This window comes from Magnolia sinica, chromosome 10 (genome assembly GCF_029962835.1).
Source record: "Magnolia sinica isolate HGM2019 chromosome 10, MsV1, whole genome shotgun sequence".
Lineage (NCBI taxonomy): Eukaryota > Viridiplantae > Streptophyta > Magnoliopsida > Magnoliales > Magnoliaceae > Magnolia > Magnolia sinica.
This window is the reverse complement of record NC_080582.1, coordinates 10,885,328-10,906,938: the sequence shown is the minus strand read 5'-3', so window position 1 is coordinate 10,906,938 and position 21,611 is coordinate 10,885,328. Positions and strand designations below refer to the sequence as shown.

The following is a 21,611-nucleotide window of genomic DNA, read 5'->3' as shown; positions in this document are numbered from 1 at the left end:
TTGAAGCCTTCCTAATGTCCACCATGATGTTTTTTCGAAATCAAACCTGTTCAAAAGTTAACAAAGACATTAAGGGAAAACACAAATGTCAGCTTTGTCAAAAACTTTTGTGGCCTTTATAAGCTTTTAAGGGTGTCTTCACTCTCCCTACTGTTTTTTGTGGTGGGGTCCACTGGAGCTTTGGATGTGACTTATTCTTTGGATGTATACTAAAATGATCTCTTCAAATGGATAGACGGCCTGGATATAAAACATACATCATGGTGGGGCCCACAGTACTTGGTGACGTCACTTCAGTAGCAGTCTCCCTACTCAACCTGTCGGTAGCTAATCCGCGCCCCACAGCTATATCGCTGTTGTATTGTTCTCAGCAAGTTCTGTGGGTCCCATCACGAGGTATGTATTATATCCAAACCATCCATCCATTTGGCGATCTAGTATTAAGGCTTGAACCGAAAATAAGAGATCTAAAGATTAAGTGGACCACAGTGCAAAAAAAAAGTGGGGGTATTGAACGTCTACCATTGAAACCCTTTTCGGGGTCATAGAAGTTTTGGATCAATAAGAAATTTGTTTTTCCTCTGCATCCATGTATTGTTGACCTTAGTAACAGATTGGATGGAAAATAAACGTTATGGTGGGCCCTATAAATTTTTTAACGGTGAAAATCATTATCCTCTCTGCTATTTTTGGTGTGGTCCATTAAGCTTTGGATATAATTCATTTTTTTTATAATGCTCTAAAATGATCTCGATAAATGGATGAACAGTGGGATATAATAAATACATCATACTGAGCCATGCAACTTTGATCTCCTTTGAACCGTTCGTACAACACGGAGCTCGAGGAGCGTTGGCGCTCGTCTTCGCGCGACACGTATCTACAGCAGCTATATAGCTCGTGTGTAGTACACCAGCCAATCGGCTTCCTTAAATGGGCTGCAAAAATGATGATCGGTGCAGGTAAAACCAACACCATAGGATCAAGTAAACTTTCAAGGGTTGGTAGTCAACCCCTGTTTACTAAGGTGTGGTCCATCTGAGATCAAGATCTATCACACTTTTGGGCTCAAGGTCTAAAATGATCTCGCAAAATAGGTGGATGGTGTTGATTAAACGCATATATCAGAGTAGGTATCACGAGTGGGACCCTTGGTTGCTGCTCAAGGGGATTGTCCGCCTCCCACAGATTGTTCCTGGAAGGTTCTCAACTGTAGGCGTCAATCCCCAATGTTTTCCATGGTGTGGCCCACCTGAGATCATACTCCGCCTCAAATTTGGGCACTGGCCTAAAATTATATGGTGAGATAGATGGATGGCGTGGATGAGACGCGTCCATCAAGTTGGATCCCACGAGTGGACATCTTGTTGTTTCGGAAGTCATTGTCAAGCTTGTATGGAAAAGTCATTTCGCAATAAATGCCAGTGGTTTTAAATGGTAGACTGTCATATCTCAATTGCTGCATATAGCCTGGCCCCCCGCTCGTCCTCGGAGCGCTCGAGTCCCATGCTCGGCTAGGCTTGGCCTTCGAGCTCGAACAGCAGCTAGAGCTGGGCATCAGTCACGGCTAGATTCCGTTGAGCCTAATCCGGTTAGATCCGAAATTTGAATAGGTTGACTTGAAATCGATCTGATCGGAGATCAAGTCAAGTCACCTAACTCGGAGAGATTCGATGCCACATTGACTTAACTCAATTCGAGTTTAAGTCGGTTAGAAAACCGAGTCGGATCGGGTTGGGCACTATTTAAATCATTTGATATGGTGTGGTCCACTTCAGTCTTCAGTGTATCGTAATTTTTTGTTCAACACCTAAAATGATATGTCAAAATGGATAAACAGCTTAGATAACATATATACATCAAGGTGGGCCCCACATGATCTCATTTGAGGAGTTCATACAACTCGGAGATCGAGGTGCATCTCCCATAGCATTTACATGACACGTATCTGCCCTTACATGTCGCCTGCCCGGTGCCTGCTGCCTGTGTTGTCCCATCGGGCAGGCTACTGAAGTAATGTCACCAAGTTTGTGGGCCCCACTACGTTGTATGTGTTATATCCACACCGTCCATCAATTTTGAGATATCATTTTAGGGCATGAGCCAAATAATGATGTAGATAAAAATCTGTAGTGGACCACATCACAGAAAAAAGTAGAGAGAGTGATTCCCAGCGTTGAAACTATCTTAAGGCCCACCGTAATGTTTATGTGAAATCTAACTTGTTCAAAAGTTGAAAAATACAGAAATAAGGGAAAACACAAATATCAGGTTGATCTAAAACTTTTGTAGCCCTTAAAAGTTTTTAATGGTGGGCGTCACAGTCCATAGAGCTTTCTATGTTGGGGTCCACTAGAGCTTTGGATTTAATTTATTCTTTGGATATTCCCCTGAAATGATCTCTCCAAGTGGATGGAAGGTTGGATACAAAACATACATCAGGGTGAGGCTCAAGGAACTTGGTTAAGTCACTTTAATAAATACTCTAGCAGCCTACCGTGTTGACGTGCAAAGCACGTAATACAAAATACAGCTATTGCGGCCTGCTGACGTGCCGTGCAAGTAACTCATACTCACAGGCGAGTGAACTCTGTTGGGCCCACCATGAATGCATGTGGTGTATCCATGCCGTTCATTCGTTTTGTCAGATTATTTTAGCTGTTGAACCCAAAATTGATGAATATCCAAAGCTCAAGTGGACCACACTATAGGAAAAAGTAAAAATATTGATTTTCACTCCTGATCTGGCCAGATCGGATCTGTCTGCATCCATTCGGATCAGGTTTTCCGATCGAAACGGTCCGGATTGACCATTACCCGATCTCGATCCGAAAACTAGTCGGATCTAAATGATCCTACCCGATCCTCACCGATCCAGGCCATCGGTTTGATTCGGAACGGGTCGGATCGGGTCTGATCGGGTCTGATCCACCGGATCAGATTAAAAATGCCCACCTCTAACAGCAGCTCGTGCTGGGCTCGTCGAGCAGATTTCAAGCCGAGTTCGAGCAAAGTTTTCGAGTCGAGTCCGAGTTTAAGTATTCGAGCCTGTTTCGAGTTTGAGTTTTCGAGCCGAGTATCGAGTTACAAGTTCGAGCTTTGAGCTGAGTTCGAGTTATAAATTGAGATTAATTTGAATTTAAATTCGATTATCAATTGGAATTCGAAGTTAAACAAAACAATAAAATATATAAAATGCATAATTAACAATTAAAAAACTTCGATAATTACATATTTATATTGTTCAAAATGACAATTTACAACTACTAACCCCCATAAGAGGGTGAGGGTTTTTTTTTTTTTTTTTTTGAAGGGTTGGGGGTTTTTTTTTTTGAACGGGCACTGGCAGGGATGAGCGATGGGGTTAGGGCTTAGGGTTTTTTGTTTTGGAAATTAAAAGGGTATATATACCCTGGTCCCTGTACTGAGTTGAGTCCGAGTCGAGCCAAGTCGAGTTGATTTCGAGTACTATTTGAGTCGAGTCGAGTCGAGTAGGGTCAAGCTCGTGCTCAGCTCGAACTCATTTTGAGCACCAAAAATCAACTTGTGCTCGGCTCGAACTCATTTCGAGCCAAGTTGAGTGAAGCTTTTTTGAGTCGAGTCGAGCGAGGTACCAAGCTAACTCTGCTCATGTACAACTCTAGGCCCACCTCAGATACGGGTCATGCCAATTTTTTGGACCAACTAGGGTGTGGATTCTCACAAAATGGTGGATCCACGGTAGTTTGTTATCAACTAGGTATTTGTGTTTTCACTTTACAAAGGTCAAATTAACCTTATTAATAGATTAAATAATAATAAATGTCGTGGCTCTAAGACGGGTTCAACTGTGGCATCATTGTCACTAGTATTTCGCAGGGTGTGGCCCATCGGAAATTGGAATTTGCCTCATATTTGGCCCCTAGCCATAAAATGATCTGCCAAAGAGGATGAACAACATGGATTAACCAAATCTTCAAGGTGGGCTCACGAGTGAAAAACTTCACTCACCCCTATTGACATGGACAATATTGTTTTGCATGCCGTGTCTTTTACGTAGAGCTAGGCATATTGGACCTAATCCAGTGGATCCGACCTGATCCGACCAGATCTGACCCGACTCGAACCGAACCGACGGCCTGGATCGGTCAGGTTCGAGTAGGATCAGGTAGATCCGACCATTTATCGGATTGGGTTCGGGTCATTGTCAATTCGGACTGGACCGACCCGAAATCCGATCCGATTCGGACCAGACCAGATGTATTAAACAAATCCGTATTATGTATATGCTGATGATTTGAAAAAGATATAACTGGAATTGGGCATTCACCAACTGGAATAGGGAATTCACCTAGCAGTTGCGATGATTTAAGGCAAACCAATTTACAAATGGAACAAGATAATGCCTTTTTTGTGATCTCCACTTGATTCAAATTCTCACAAGTTGGTTAGTTTCTCCAACCCATCTTCCATCCAACTTCCACCCTCAACAACTGGTAGAGTCTGGAGATTGTTTAAGTAATGAAGTGGCGTGTGCTCTCTGATTCGGCACTGCGGTGCTAGATCCTTATTGTATAGTCAAAGGTGCCTTATTTGTTCCATCTTCCCATATCATTCAGTAGCCTGTTAATATAAGTAGAGTGTAGATCGCTAGTCTGTACGTGAGACATAGGTACCTAAGGTGGAAAAGAGACCCAATTTCATCAAGTAGACCATAGAGCTGTGTTTCGGATATCCATCACCCTATGGAATTTGAAACCTCCAGAATGAATTCCCATCTGCATTTTCCCAAGTGTTTCATGCTCTTGGGTGAAGCACAAGAAGGAACAAAGGTGTAAAGATCTTCCATTTCTTCTTCTCCTCTTCTCTGTACCAAGCCTTCAGCCATCCACAAAGAAATCAATTCAACCAATCCACTTATGTATGAAATATCTTCTTGATGGGAAAAATGCCTGTTAAACAGAAACATCTTCCGAATTCGCAATCTTCTTAAATTTTTCAAAAAAAAAAAAAAGACCGATTCGAACCTTGCCCAATCCGATCCGACTCGGTTTTCCTGACCGAGTCGGACTCAGATCGGTTCAGGCTAGCAGGAGTTCGGATCGGTCCAAGTCAGATGACCCGGACTCGGTCCCGGATCAGTCCGAGTTCGAGTTGGGCCACGTAGAATTCGGACCGAGTTGAGTTGGACCCAATCCGATCCGACTCGGTCCGATGCTCAACTCTACTTTTACGTTGACTTACTGTTTGTTTTTATTCTAAATGTGTAGGTGAGGTTCCACATGGTGATCGACTTTGTCCATGAGGTTGGCCGGCTCATGATGGGCCTAATGAAATTTGTATATCCATTAAAGCCAAAGAAAAAGAGACTTCTGTCACTATGGAGCCCATATACATGGATCATATGCACATTAAAGTAGACCACACACTAGACAATATGGACAGGTGGGTCCCATCTTCTGACAAAATAAAAAGATGACATGGATATGAACATATATGTCAATATGGAATCCATTGATGGTCTCGACATTAAGACAAAGGGTAAATGACTCGTACACTCAATTGTTGAATTAAATACGGGGTGCACACGAACGGTTGATATCACCTCTCCTCATCCCTAATCTCCTTTAACCCTCACTCAACTCCCTTTCTTAATATATCTTTTCTTTCCCTATATTCTTTCTTTCATTCTTATGTTAATTTCTTTTTTTGCATAGAGACAATGAGATGGATGGAATGAGTTAAATGGGCGAGGACAGTATGATCATCGTTGAAAAAGAGAGGTAAGAAAACATGGAAGAGGAATGACTTGGTATGAGTTGAAGCGGCTTCGGTAAATGTGTTTGATTTTTAAGTTTGAAAACGATGTTTTACTATTATAGATATTCTATACTAAGTGGGCCTACATTATATGTACACACATATATGATGTATGACATGCGTTGATTTTGATGGGACACACATCTTTCGATCTGACTATCGAAATGGGACATGCTATGCGGTGTTGGAATTGCAATGTTCTTGTGGCCACTAATGTATAAATCTTGGTCGGTATTAAACACATGCAATCGATTAAAACTTGCCAATCCAATCCATTCTGAGGCAGTCTGACACTGGAAATCAAGCGTACGAAAGGCTAATCAAGTATGGGTGTCACAACTTGTTTATTTTTCCTACTCCGTTTGAATTAAAACTGAATTTTCATAATTAACAAAGAGAGTGCTATGGCTAGTCATTAAAGTAACCATCTGGACCGTTAATGAGTTGGCCCCACTTGGTATGTACTATGGCCCTGAAAATAACCCAATGTAGTCTGGCGAACCATTCTATGTTGGATATGGACCATTAATCAAATTTCTTAACTGCCTATTTCTCCCATACACTTGTCCCACCTAATAGTGGTTGTGGCCTATTTTTGGGCCACGGCGTATACACGGTGGGGCTATCTAGATGAATAACCTAGATCTCACATGGCTGCCTTTATGGCATGTATGGATAGCAGGATTTCCATGGCTAATTGCAATCACATTTCTCGTGACAAAAAAACTGCATGAGTATAATTGAGTTAAAACGTTGAGCCTATTTGCTGAACATTTAAAACACGATGGAACAATGCAAGTGGATTATGAGATGACACAACATTGAGTCATATGCCACTGCTGAAAATAAGACCTGCAAAAGCATTCTTGAAAGTGGTTTGACTTGACTAAAATTACACAGGGTTGACTCAATCAATTCTCACCCCATTAACACCATACTATGTTGCCTTGCGGAATCTACTCCTCAACCACAATTAAAAGTAAAGATTTCATGCATAAAATGAAAATCTTACCCTTCATCCATTGGGAGAGCATAGAAAGAAAAAGGAAGAAGAGAAATTCAGAGGAAAAGGAAAAGAGAGAGATGTGAAAGGAGACAAAAGTCTACTATAACACCAATTTCATGCATCTTATAAGCCACCCCAACTCCATGGGCCCACATGTTTTAAGTGTAAATTTTACTTTGCTCATTGGGTAGTATGCTATCAATGCTACTCTGTAGATCAGGTTCCATACTCCATGTTAGGTGCAAAGGTCAAAAATCAAATGAGCTGCAACACTTGGAACAGTGGTAATGGGATGCTGACAGTACGTTTTGTGTGTGAGACACGACGCCATGTATATTTCATCGTTCTCTTTAATCAAGTTCAACTCACCTCACTGAAGAAAACCTGAACCAATCAGCCTAATAAAAAACTAAGATCAGCCCCACCTTGTGAACTTAGCCATTTTGAGACTAGTTTTACACTATTCCAATTGATGTGGTCCATGTGAGTGTTTAATTAGGCTGATCTTTTGTACATATGGTTCAAATAATGGTTCTCACCTGATGGACTTGAAGGATTTTGTATGTACAATGTAAGCGAGCCTACGGAACATCACAAGGTCTCTCTTCATCTGGGCAACACATGTTGAAGAGAAGTGGGTGAGGGCTACTGCGTGTTAAAACTAATATATATATATATATATATATATATATATATATATATATATATATATATATATATATATATATAATTGTGAGAAATTTTATACACGCGAACACCAATCCCTATAGGCTGATGCAACCCATTATGAGTCAATTGACCATGAATGGCATGTTGTAATAAAGATTGATAGGTCCTACGTCTCGTAATAATACTGGGATGAAAAGTTATGATTGATTTATGGTTCACACTTTCAGCGTCAATTTCTCACTATTCGAAATGAGTTTATTCTAATTAGATATGCCCAATGCCTAGTTACGTCATGCCTTACGTAGGATCATGCCCGAATCTCACATATTACATCAACTTCCGTTCGGACTTCTTTCTGTCCAGCTATGCCAAGAGTAGGCATGTGGCCAACTCATAGTTCCAACCCAAAAGTATATTGGGCCCAATAATGATAAAGACACAACTCTATAATTGCACCAATGACTCATGTTGGCCACACCAAATTAATTTATAGATTTTAGGCATGATTTTACTCATGGTGTGGTTCACTCTACCAACCAGAAAGTCGAGTGGGCCCGTACTGATGAAGAGGCATTTGCACATGGCTCATGTTAGCCAGGTCAAGTTTATTTATCGATTTTAGGGAGTTGTCCTTTCGGTCCTTATGTCACATATGCACATGCTTTTGTCACATATGCACATGGCCTTATGTTCGGTCCCCTATGCTTTTGCTTTTAACTGTCCTAGTCATTCTTTAGACAGTCCAAATTGAGTTAATTTTATTTCAGACACGTAGATACTGAGCGACTGTGTATCATCCATCGCAAGGGACAACAAATCGCATCCAGCCTATGTGGGCCCCACTGTGATTTATTTGTTTTATCAATGTTGTACGTTCATTTGCTAGGACGCGGATTAGCTATTGACAGGTTGAGTAGGGAGACTGCTACTGAAGTGGCCCACCATGATATGATCTATGTGTTGTATCCATACCGTCCATCCATTTTTAGAGATCATTTTGGGGGCATGATCCAAAGAATGAATCAGATCCAAAGCTTGAGTGGACCCAACCATGGAAAACAGTAGAGAGAGTGACGCTCACCATTAAAAACTTTTAAGGGCCACGAAAGTTTTCGATCAAGCTGATATTAGTGTTTTCCCTTATTTAATGTCTGAGTTAACTTATGAACAGGTTAGATCTCAAATAAACATCACAGTGGACTTTAGGAAGGTTTCAACAGTGGGCATCACTCTCCTCATTGTTTTCTGTGGTGGGGTCCACGCCAGCTTTCGATCGGCCTCATTATTTTGCTCATGTCTTAAAATGATCTCTAAAAATGGATGGATGGTGTGGATACAATATATACATTATGTTGGGCCCCATAAAACTTGGTGACATCACTTCAGCAGCCAGTCTGGCTACTATTTGCTAGATCATTTTATAGCATAAGCTCAAAAATCAAGTAGATCTAAGATTCGAAGTGAACCACCGAATAAGGATTAAACACCTACCATTTAAAACCTTATAGGAGCCATGAAAGTTTTGATGACTTTATATATGTGTTTTCCTCTCACCCTTAGGTCCACGTGACCTCACGAACAAGTTAGATATCAAGGTGGGCCCTAGGAAGGTTTCAACAGTGGGTATTGTTAACATCGCTCTTTATTTTGTGGTCTCGTGGAGCCTTAAATATGCATACATTTTGGCTCGTGTCCCAAAATCACTTGTCAAGATGGCCGGTACTTATGGACAAAACACATGCATCATGGTGGGACCATAGAGCCTCAACCAGAACCGAGTTTCACAACACCGATGGGGATTATATACTCACATTGCAAGTAGCAAGCGAGGGTGCGTTGTGGGCCACGCCATGATACATGTATTTTATCCACACGGTCCATCCATTTTGCTAGCTCATTTCAGGATATGAACCCAAAAAATGAGGCAGATCCAAATCTCAATTGGACCACACCACACAAAATGGTGAAACCATGGTTATAAAGTTTCCAAAGTCACAAAAGTTTTGGATCAAGCTTATACTTGTATTTTCTTGTTATCGGACCGGGATAGCCTATTGACACTGTTAGTAGCCAGTTCTACTACATGGAGCTCTGTGGGCCATCATGGTTTATGTGTTTTATCAATACTGTCTGTCCATTTTTGTAAATCATTTTAGGAAATTAGTTCAAAATGAGGCAAATCTAACTCTAACGTGGCACCACACAAGATAGAGGTGACTGAATGCCCACCATTAAAAACTTCTTGGGGTGACAAAAGTTTTGAATCAAGCTAATATTTGTGTTTTCCTTTCATTCAGGTCCGTGTGACGGAAGCTACATGTTAGATGTAAAATAAACATTACAGTATACCCCTTGAAGTTTTTAAAGGTGGGTGTTCAATTACCATTGTTTTCTTGCCACATAGTTCACTTGAGATTTAGATCTATTTTGTTTTTTGGATCATGAACTAAAATGGCTGGTAAAGATAAATGAATAAAGTGGATAAAACACATATATCATGTAATGGGCTCATAGAATACTATCCAGTGGCCACATGGCCACTGGCAGGTCAGTCAGCAGTCTACTCCCTTCATCCAGGCCTGTGTAACTCAATCATCTAAGTTGGATGGCAAATAAACATGGCAGTGGGCCTTAGGAAATTTATAACGATCAGCTTCAACAACTACCATTTTTGTACTTTTAAATAATGAATTAAAATGAATGGACCACATGGATAAAAGCACATTAATCGTGGTGGGCCCATGGGGTAATGGGTTTATAGATTTTCTAAGTAGCCTGTGTATCTGAATAAATCTACAAGATATGCTAGAAACTGGAGAGGTCTGTATTAGAGTTGGAATATGTTATTGAGTGTATTTCTAATTATGTCACGATCTACGTAATTTTTAGCTAGGATTCATTAGATAATCTTAATCATATACTAAGCGAGATTCTTTTCAAATATTTCCATTTTAAGCCTAAGGTTAGTATCTAATATCAAGGTCAATATCAGTGGTCGTGATCGGTATCCGTAATCAAGGTCTATTGATGAATCTTATTATCGACCTTAGTTAATTTATTAAATTTGATCACTCAATTTCCCTTTTCAGCTCATTTTCTCTAGAAGATAGCTTGATTTTTCTCACAACAATATCAATTGCTATTTTTGATATTTTCGGTGCTGTGCACTTGAACGTTGGGTTTGACTTATTTTTTGTTTATAACTTATACTTAGTAATTATTTCATTAAGAGGGTGTACCGTGGATATAATAAATATATCGATACAAGGCCTCACGGAACTTTAATCTCCTCTCCTGTTCGTACATCCGAAGCTCGCCCAGGCACACAACCTTCCGTGGCGAGGTCGGTGACGTGTGATACACCGTGTAGTCCGCTTCTTGCTGGCTCATTTTAAGGCATCATTCCAAAAAACTAGACAGGTACTCAAATAAGCATTATGACGGACTATAGAAAGTTTTCAATGGTCATTATTCAACCATCGCTATTTTCATGTGATGTGGTCCATCTGATATTTGAATCTGCTTCATTTTTGGGCCCTTGTCCTGAATAATGATCCAAAATGGATAGATCAGCACGGATAAAAACACATACATCGTGATTAGGCTTAGCGATCACCGTCCAATGCAATCCGCGTTCAGACGAAATACGTACAGGACGGTGGGCCCACAAAGCCTCAGGACCGAATCTGTCCTGTCGCTTGGAGAGTACGTTGACTAGCGAGTAAGGAGGCAAGATGCAGAAGGAAAAGGTTAAAAATCGCGGCCGCCATTTACGACACCGTTTCTCGACGATGGGATTTACCACTCGCTTAAATGAAAACCCCAATCTTGTTATTCTTCTTTCTTCATCAGATGCTTTCACATCTTTCTTTGGAATCGAACGCTTCCGATTCTCATACAGTCCAGCTGTAGAAACAGATCCGAGAGAGACGAGGGAGATTTCATGGGGAGATTGCTTCTTTCATCTCCTCCTCCTCCTCCTCACATCCGATCAAGAGGCGGTAAGTCCTTTTCTTTTCTTTTCTTTTTCCTTTTTTCTCGATTTTCTACGTCTGCGATCCGGAAATGAGGAATCAGGAGGCGATTTGGGGCATGCACGGGTCACACGTGTGTACAGACCTCTGGTCATCTTCTTACTGACCGTTCATTTAATTGTGCACGTGTGGATCGATTGATGGATGCACGCGCATCGTTTTAGGGTCAGGGCGTGTCCATGGTCGCATCTACCTGATGAATGGATCGGATCAGGCATGCATGTTCCTAGTTCGTTTTCTCACCATCGTTCATTTTAATCGTGTACGTGTGGCCCACCTGATGAGTGCATTGGCGTGGTTTTAGGGAAATGTACTGTCTGTCCCCCGTCCGTCTCCAGCTGGGAACGGGCAGGAGCTTTGAGTGGCCACCGTGATGTATGGGTCTTATCCACACCGTCCATTCATTTTTTCGTATCAATGTAGGGTAGACGCCCAAAAATTAGGCAGATCCAAGGCTAACTTGGACTACACGACGGGGACTAAAATATCACCGTTGAAAACTTCCTGGGGCCCACATAAGTTTTGGATGGAGCTGATATTTGTGTTTTCTCTTCATCCAGGTCTATTTAACTTTCTATGTAACTTTATAATACGTTGGATGGTAAATAAACATCAAGGTGGGCCCTAGAAAAGTTTCAACGGTGAGAATCATTATCACCGCTGTTTCCTGTGGTGTGGTCCACTTGAGCCTTGGATCTGCCTAATTTTTTAGACCGTACCCTAAAATGATATGAAAAAATGGATGAACGGTGTGGATAAGACCCATACATCACGGTGGCCACTCAAAGCTCCTGTCGGTTCCCAGCTGGAGACTGGCCGGGTAGGACGCAATCCGCGTCCCTGTCCAGGTGGCGTTCACCTGATGAATGGCTGGGGTTACGCATGGGCCTGACCATCTTCTTACGGAACGTTCATTTTACTCATGCATGTGTGGCCCACCTGATGAGGTGCTGTGGGCTATTATTGGGGAAATCTGAGTAAATTCAGTCGGGCCTACCGTGAATGTATGTGGTTTATCCACGCCGTCCATCCGTTTTTCCAACTCATTCAAGGGTTGAGCCCAAAATTGAAGAATATCCAAAGCTTCAGTGGATCATACCAAGGGGTGTACATCGAGTTGAACCGAGTCGAGCTGGCCTCAACTCGACTCAGCTTGGCCACTAGTTGACCTCAACTTGAACTCTGCATAGCTCAGTCCTCGAGCTTGACTGGCCAGCTCGGCTTGGTTTGGTCAGTAGCTCGGGCCGAGTTCGAGCAAAGATGACGAGTTCGTCATTGAGGCATTTTCACAAACACCTGGACTGCACCTTCAAAATCTCCCTGTATTTGAGATAACAGCAATGGTTTTACAAGAATTTTATTAAACACCTTCTAAGCAACATAAAATTCAATAAAAAAAGGGTGTTGGCTTCATATACATACCTTCCTTGCCACCAGCCACACTTCTTTGAGTCATTTCATCAAACACTTGGTGAGCAACATCAATATCAAAGTAACCGAGTCACTGAACTGGTTTGATCCAAGTTCGATCTGAGTCGAGTCGAGCTGGGGCCAGTTCGAACTCATTTTTGAGCTCAAAAAATCAGCTTGACTCGGCTCGAACTTAGCTTCGAACCAAGTCGAATCGAGCTTTTTTGAGTCGAGTCGAGCGAGCTAACCAAGCTAACACGGTTCGTGTACACCCCTAATCATACTACATGAAACAGTGGGAATAATGATTTCCACCATTGAAACCTTGCTAGGCCCCACGGTGATGTTTATTTGTCATCCAACCTGTTCATAAGATCTGGAAAATACAAATATAGGTTTGATCCAAAACTTCTGTGGCCCCCATGAATCTTTCAATGGTAGACATTCAATTCACACTATTTTCTGTGGTGTGGTCCATTTGAGCTTTGGATATGCTTCATTTGTTGACTCAAGCCTTAAAATTATCTGATAAAATGGATGGACGGAGTGGATAAAATACATAAATTATGGTGAACCTCAAAGAGTTTACTCAGTACCCTGAGTGTACTGAGTTACTCGGTACGCAATCCGCTTCCAACGCGGTTCAACAGTGGCTGTTACTTATCATGCAGATATGTCTAAGTTCGTTTTCTTACTATCATTCATTTCACTCATGTACATGTGGCCCACCTTATGAGTCCACCGGCATAGTTTTAGAGTCGGGTGGATCCGCGGGGCACGGAGGTGAGTGGATCCCTGACCATGGGGCCCACTGCGATGTATGTTTCTTACATCCACGCCGTCCATCAGTTTTGACAAATCATTTTAAGGCATGATCTGAACAATGAAGCATATCTAAATCTCAGGTGGACCACACCACAGGAAACACTGGTGATTGAATACCCACCATTAAAAACTTCTCGGGGGCACTGGAATGTTTATTTGCCATCCAACCTGTTAATAAGGTCACAAATACCTGGGTATTCAATCACCACTGTTTCCTGTGGTGTGGTCCACCTTAAATTTGGATCTACTTCATTTTTTGGATCATGCCCCAAAATGATTTGTCAAAACAGATGGACAGCATGGATGTAAGGCACATGTCACAGTGGGCCCACCGAAGCCACGCCCGCCAGATGTGTCCATGGTGGCCTCCAACACATCGAGAAACAAAATAGGATGAATGAAAGTTTCGATGAAGGCATCAAAGTCCAAAGTGAGCAAGGTCCTTGTGCAAGCATTTGAATTACGAAAAAAGAAGCATATGGAAAAATCTCATGGAAATAGAATATGAAATATAAATAAGTACTTATAAACATAAAGAGTAGGAGCAAGGTGTTCCATAATGGTAACGGTGGCTGTAACTGCAACTGCCGTTACCGTTGGATATGAGCCATATTGGCAGTTACAGCCCTGGAAAGGCCATTTTTTTGAAAAATTGTTTTCTAGACCATTACAGGGGCCATTACGGCTTGTTTTTTCTATAACGACTATTATGACCATTTCGGCCCCATAACGCGTAACAGTTATGATTGTTACTACTATGTAATGGCCATTACTTAATCAATTTTGAATACCAAGTTGGAGATCAGGAATTTTGGACATTGAGATATTATCGGAAAATTTCAGGACAGTAAAGAGTAAAAGACTAAGGACTTTCCCAACTGAGTTGATTCAGCCAGAATAAATATAGAAATTGTCTATATATATTATACATTGTATGATTCCAAGTGGCTGGATTTTTCTCATCTTTCCATTGTGATTTTAAGCTGTATACATGTAATGCATCTGCAAGTTGTGATAATTCATCTTTTTGTGGTTTGCAAATAACATCTCTGAAATTATATTGAGGCATGCTTCAGTTTCTTGACAATACAAGTTAAGAAATTGTTTCCCATTTGTTTCTTCAGCCAATGAGCAATGGCTCCTCAATGCTGCGCCTTCCTCAAAGCTTATGCATCAGAAGCGCTCCTTTGGCTGTAGTCTAAGAGCAAGAGCAAGTTCATTTAGCAATCTTAAAGCAGAGGAAATGCCTCATCAATGGTATAATCTCATTGCTGATCTTCCATTGAAACCTCCTCCACCTCTACACCCAAAGACTCTCGAGCCAATTAAGCCCCAAGATCTGTCTCCTCTCTTTCCCGATGAGCTGATCATGCAAGAGGTGACTGAAGACCGGTTCATCGATATCCCAGATGAAGTTGTTGATATTTACAGGCTCTGGCGCCCGACGCCGCTGATCAGGTTTGTATTTTTAGCATGTTTTCTGTGAAGTTAGCAGGGCTGGCTCATTATGCCTGGGGCTGGTCTGTCTCTAGGGGTGGCAACTGGCCAGGCTGGTCCATTTGGATTTCAGGTCCTGAGCCCATATGCCCTGGGCATAGGGATGCTAGGAATGCCCATGGTTGTGCATGAGCCTGGTTTTGAAGCCTGATTAAGAAACAGTTAAGAAATGGGACAAGCTCGGGCCTGAACTCAAGCCCTACAAACAAAAAAGTTAAGGGATTTTTATGAAATATCATCATCATCTATGCCTTATCCCAACTAATTGGGGTTAGCTATATGAATCCTTTTCTACTAATCCACTCTATCAATGGCTGTAACTTCAGTTAGACCATAGGTCATCAAGTATTTTCTTGCTACCTTCGCTCGTGTCCTTTCCCTTGCTCATTTAGAGCCTTCAACTTGTAATAACTCACTCCTAATTAGTGCAGTTCTTGGTCTCTATTGCATATGATCAAACCATCTAAGTCTACTTTCCCTCGTCTTATTACCTAATGGTGATGCTCCTAAATTCTCTTGAATGCATTCATTTTTAATTCCATACTTGGCTTGCCACTTATCCATCGTAACATCTCCTATGAGTATGTTATTCCTCAACTGCCCAAGATTTTGTCCCATAAAGTATGGCTGATCTTATAGCCATCCTATAAAACTACCCCCGTGAGGCGGTAATTGTGGACAACATCTGGATTGCTCCGAGATGGTGGATAGCGATGTAGACTGTTCAACACTATGCGGTCAATCATTTGGATCATTTAAAACTGGAAAGCTATCTATCTTGTTCAAAAGCATGTGGACAACAATTTAGACCATTCCAAAATGGTGGGTAGCAATCTAGACTATTTTAGGGTAGATGGACAATGATATGGATCATTTCAAGATGCTGGACAACTATTAGGACCAATCCTTCTATCAATATATGCAAAGATATGAGCACTTCTTAGAGGTATTTTCATCATTTTCAAAAATAGGTTAAACGGCGGTGACTTGGATCCGACAGGAAGTGGCATTATAAAGAGACTCCCCAAAATATAGGTGCGGATATCTAAAGAAAAAGTTTATATTGGTTCTGTCTAGTTAGGCCAAAAATGGGTCGCATTTTATAAGAAGTTTTCCAAAATGATCACTTTTGATATCTTGGGTCAATAATATATGAGAGTGAAGAGTTCAAGAGTGATGTTGCCCATAGAACTTAATTAGGGCAGAAGAAATGGAGATGTGCCTCTAGAGATTTATGTGATCGTCGTGTACTATTTAAAATCCATTCTTCCACCCATCTTGAGTTCTATGGGCAATATCCTTTCCAATATCTTCACTCACAAATTTTTGACCCAATATATTGAAAGTGGTCATTTTGGAAAACTTTTTTGAAGTGTCACCCATTTTTTGACGAAATTAGATAAAACTATCTCGGAATTTTTCTTTAAATGTCAGCACTTACATTTTGGGGGTCTCTTTATTCTTGCACTTTCCATCGGATCCAAGTCAGTGCCATTAAGCTATTTCTGAAAATTACAAAAATACCTCTAAGAAATGGTCATATTTTTACATATATTGATGGAAGGACTAGTCTTTATGACTATCTGCCATCTTGGATTGATGCATATCGTTGTCCACCTACTAAATGGTTTAGATTGCTACCCACTGTCTTAGAACAATCCAGCTTGTTGTCCATGCACTTTTGAACAGTCCTGATAGCTATGCGCTTTTGAATGATCCAAACGAGTGATCACGCGCTTTTGATTGATCCAAACGAGTGATCACTCAGTGTTGAATGGATTAGATCACTGTCCACTGTGTTAGAACAGTCCAAATCGCTGTCCATGGTTACCACTTCTCAGGGGCATTTTTATCATTTTAAGAAATTGGTTAATTGCTGTTACTTGTTTTTGACGGAAAGTGGTAAAATAAAGAGACCCCTCAAAATATAAGTGCTGACATCTAAAGAAAACTCTTATGGGTCCACTCTATTTAATTAGGCCAAAAAACAAGAGGCATTTCATAAAAACCCCAAGAGCTAACCATCCCTTACATGGAAACAAAAGAACTTATTTTTCTAACTATGAAACAGAGCAAAGAGACTGGAGAAGCTTCTCAACACACCAGCCAGGATCTACTACAAATACGAAGGCAACAGCCCAGCTGGATCTCACAAGCCCAACACTGCAGTCCCACAAGCATGGTATAATGCCCAAGAAGGAGTCAAGAATCTCGTTACAGAAACTGGTGCTGGCCAATGGGGGAGTGCACTAGCATTTGCAAGCAGCTTATTCGGTCTCAACTGCGAAGTAAGAAGCAACAAGCCACGAACATGAGAATTTCTGCATCTTCATCTCTTTTGCTTTTGATGAACTGTGTATGTGGTTTCATATGCAGGTGTGGCAAGTCCGGGCGTCCTACGATCAGAAACCATATCGTAGGATGATGATGCAGACATGGGGAGCGAAAGTGCACCCATCCCCATCGAACTTAACAGAGGCGGGACGGAAAATTCTTGACATTGATGCAACAAGCCCTGGTAGTTTAGGAATAGCGATATCAGAGGCTGTTGAGATGGCAGCTATGAATGCAGATACAAAGTACTGTCTGGGGAGTGTTCTGAATCATGTTCTGCTTCACCAGACAGTTATTGGTGAAGAATGTATTAAACAGATGGAGGCGATGGGCGAGACTCCAGATGTGATCATTGGCTGCACAGGTGGCGGGTCCAATTTCGCAGGTCTTGCATTTCCATTCATTCGGGAGAAGCTGAATGGAAGAGCTAATCCTGTTATAAGAGCTGTTGAGCCTACAGCATGCCCGTCACTCACTAAAGGTGTCTATGCTTATGACTATGGTGACACGGCGGGGATGACGCCATTGATGAAGATGCATACACTTGGACATGATTTCATTCCAGACCCCATTCATGCAGGTAAGATTCATGGAATGTGAATGCTGCATCGTCTCTCTCGTTCATCATTGTTTTTTTTTCAGATTGAAGAACAAGTACTACTTCACTTTGCAGGTGGTCTGCGATACCATGGTATGGCACCACTGATTTCACATGTATATGAATTGGGTTTCATGGAAGCATTGTCAATACCTCAGCTTGAATGCTTTCAAGGTATCTCTTTGCCTTCTTGTTTTCCTGATTCCTAGTCTCTTCCTAAGCATGAATGGTTGATGTGGGCACATGGGAACTCATGAGCACCTTTTAACACCTGACGCGGGCACAAAATCCGAATGGTCCACAAGATGAGCTATGAATCACCTTATGAAACTGCTAGGGCCCAAATGTTAGCCTGCTTCAAAATTTTGGTGGGCTATAGCTAAGTAAGAGGGAATTCCCTCTCTTGATTTGCTTTTGCTTTGCTATGGCCCACTTGATCCGAGTGTCATATGTTAGAGATGCAACACAAACATGTTGATCCTCAACTAGTCCACATATCAGAACAGTTTGTCATTGGAAATATCACTAGGATCTAGTATACTCCAACACTGGCTGCTGCCCTATCGCGCGCATGACCAAGTGAGTGGAAAAGATCTTACTATCCACCTTGTTAGTGGTATGCCAATGCCCACCTGGCTCGCCAATAGCAGACCCATTTATGAGCTGGTCAGACTCAACCTGTATACCACCAAAGTGATTCCAAGTCTCATGGAACTTCTTTCCTCATCTTTGGACGCCGATAGACAGTCCCGATTGCTGGAGATTCAGTTATGTACACATCTATGGCATTTTTATTATCATTTCCAAATCGAAGGTTTAATGTGGATTATCATTTCCAAAGCATCAAGGTTTTTTTTTTTCTTTTTTTTGAGATGTATGAAGGGGGTGTTTCTCTCTGGAGTATTGAAGATCCGACCATTGGGAACTTGGGATGGTGGATCAGAGTTCTATAAAGGGGAATTAGCAATCCCATTGTAATGTACCACGAGAAATAAAGAGAGAACTCCAAGAAAATCACTATAGTCTGGAAGAACATACCACCAAAATAATTCCCAGTCTCATGAACTGCTTTCCTCATCGTTGGATGCTGATAGAAAGTCCCCATTGCTGGGGATTTCAGTCATCTGTGGCATTTTGATAACTGACATTGTTAGCCTTATATCTTCCTTGATATGATTTGTTTTAATGGATTTTTTTTTTTCCTTCCTTTTTTGGGCAATGCTTGTTTCCGTGTAGTAATCTTGTATGTTGGTTTTATTGCAGGGGCCATTCAGTTTGCCCGGTCGGAAGGTCTGATACCAGCACCAGAGCCAACTCATGCAATAGCTGCAACAATCAGGGAAGCACTTCATTGCAGAGAGACTGGAGAAGAGAAAGTTATTCTCATGGCAATGTGCGGGCATGGCCATTTCGATCTCCCTGCTTATGAGAAATACTTACAAGGAAATATGGTTGATTTATCATTCTCAGAGGAGAAGATCCAAGCATCATTGGCTAAGATTCCTCTAGTTCAATCTGAAGTTGCTGCCAAGATCTGATTCTAGTCAAGACGGTGAAAAATGAATATAGATGGTAGGTAAATGTATGCCTGTAGCTTTAGCTGCTCATTACTCGAGCAGTTTTTGATAGATTGTTGAGTTGAAGTGGTTCACTCTATCATGCTTGATAACTTAGTGATGGTGACGAGTCGCTATGAAACTCGCCCATGAGCCTGACTTGGTTATGATTCATTGAGCCATCTCACTCTCGGTCGACTCAGCATGACTCAAACTGGTCAGTAGATGAGTGATGTAGTTGAACCCACAATCTCTTTCACTACTGGAGATGATGTTACCAGACTCATGGTTAATTTAGCCATTTTATAAATAAGGGTTTTAGAACCTCTCTTTATCTTAAAGGTTTTGAATGGTTAGTGGGGTGTCCAATTATCAGTCTATACGTGAACGTTCATGATAAAACCACGGCTATTAACCGTTGACCACAGAGAGACCTCTTCCCCCTAAAGTGGGTAAGGTTGGGGTTAGGCATAGGGTCTTGGAGGAGAGGAGAGAGGCTAGGTTAGGGTTTTGAGAGAAGAGTAATATTATCATTTTTAAAAAGATTTGGCAAAAAAAAATTAACAGCAGGGTGGTTTTTTTACTACACCTGAAAAACAGAAGTTATTTGGAAAAAATCGAAGTAGAGGAGAGGAGAAGCGAGGGTGTTCTCTGTCTTTGGGCCAAAAGGGAGGATGCTATACGTCAAAGCCTAGAAAATTAATAACAAACGCATGGTCATGCGGGCCGGTCCATAACGGAAATGATAACATGTTTGCACAATACAAGTGTTGATCCATTGTATAGAAGAAAAAAATGGGTTGTATCGGCCCTTATGAGTTGACGCCTCATGTCGGCACCATTACAAGGTTGATACAACCACAAAAGGCTTATTGTGAAAGTTCTTATTTTCAAAATTTCTCTCGTTTTTACACTTGTTTATTCATTTTAAGAATAAAAGAAGTTTAGAAATTAATTTAAATTAGGTGGCTCTTTGGCATCTCTACTAATAAGAGCTTATTTAGTCTAAAAAATCTCTTATTCTCAAAATAGACTGTTTGATGAAATTCTAATTTTACCACTTAAACTTTTTAGAAGCCAATAAAAAGCTCTTAAAAATATGTGTGATGGAGAGGTCACCTTTTTTAAAGAGCTTATTTGAATTAAACTAGTAGGCATTTTTGGCTAATTTTGGGACAAATTTATCTTGAACTTTTTAAGTAATTCTCATCTTAATCCTCTTCTCTTTACAATCCACATGATGAATGACTCGTATTGAAGGTGGGGCGTCACATGATGAATGGTCCACATCAAGGTGGGCCCACATAATGCACAGTCACATCAAAGGTGTGCTCCACATGATGGACGATCCACATCGAGCTGGTCTCACTTGATGGACGATCTACGTCAAAGGTGGGACCCACTTGATGGAAGGTGGACATTGAAGGTGGGACCACACAATGGAAGGTTGACATCAAAGGTAGGCTCACATGATGAACGGTCCGTATTGAACGTTGGGCCCCTTATGATGAACGACCCATATGCGAGCCCACATAATGCATAGTTCATATCAAAGGTAGGTCCCACGTGATGGATGACCCATATTAAAATGGGGCTCGCATGATGAACTATCCACATCAAGTGGGCCCCACACGATGGATTGTTCATAGCAAAGGTGGGACCCACATGATGGCTAGAAGACATCAAAGGTGGTCCCACATGATGAACGACCCATATTGAAGGTGGGCCCCACATGATTAGTGGTCCGCATCAAGGTTGGCCCACATTATGCACGGTTCACATCAAAGGTGGGCCCCACCTGATGGATGGTCCACATCAATGGTGAGACTCATGATGGATGGTGGACATTGAAGGTGGGTCCACATGATGAACGACCCATATTG

At 41.4% G+C, this 21,611-nt stretch overlaps 1 protein-coding gene across 1 annotated transcript; it reads left to right on the top strand.

The window, feature by feature from the left end:
• Nucleotides 1-11,182: 11,182 nt before the first annotated feature.
• Nucleotides 11,183-20,052, top strand: LOC131257965 (uncharacterized). The gene is made up of 6 exons (XM_058258951.1): nt 11,183-11,475; nt 14,868-15,201; nt 17,312-17,528; nt 17,617-18,154; nt 18,248-18,346; nt 19,436-20,052. Exons 1-6 carry the CDS (start codon nt 11,418-11,420, stop codon nt 19,708-19,710), a joined length of 1,521 nt encoding a protein of 506 aa, XP_058114934.1. The 5' UTR covers nt 11,183-11,417; the 3' UTR covers nt 19,711-20,052.
• Nucleotides 20,053-21,611: the final 1,559 nt, after the last annotated feature.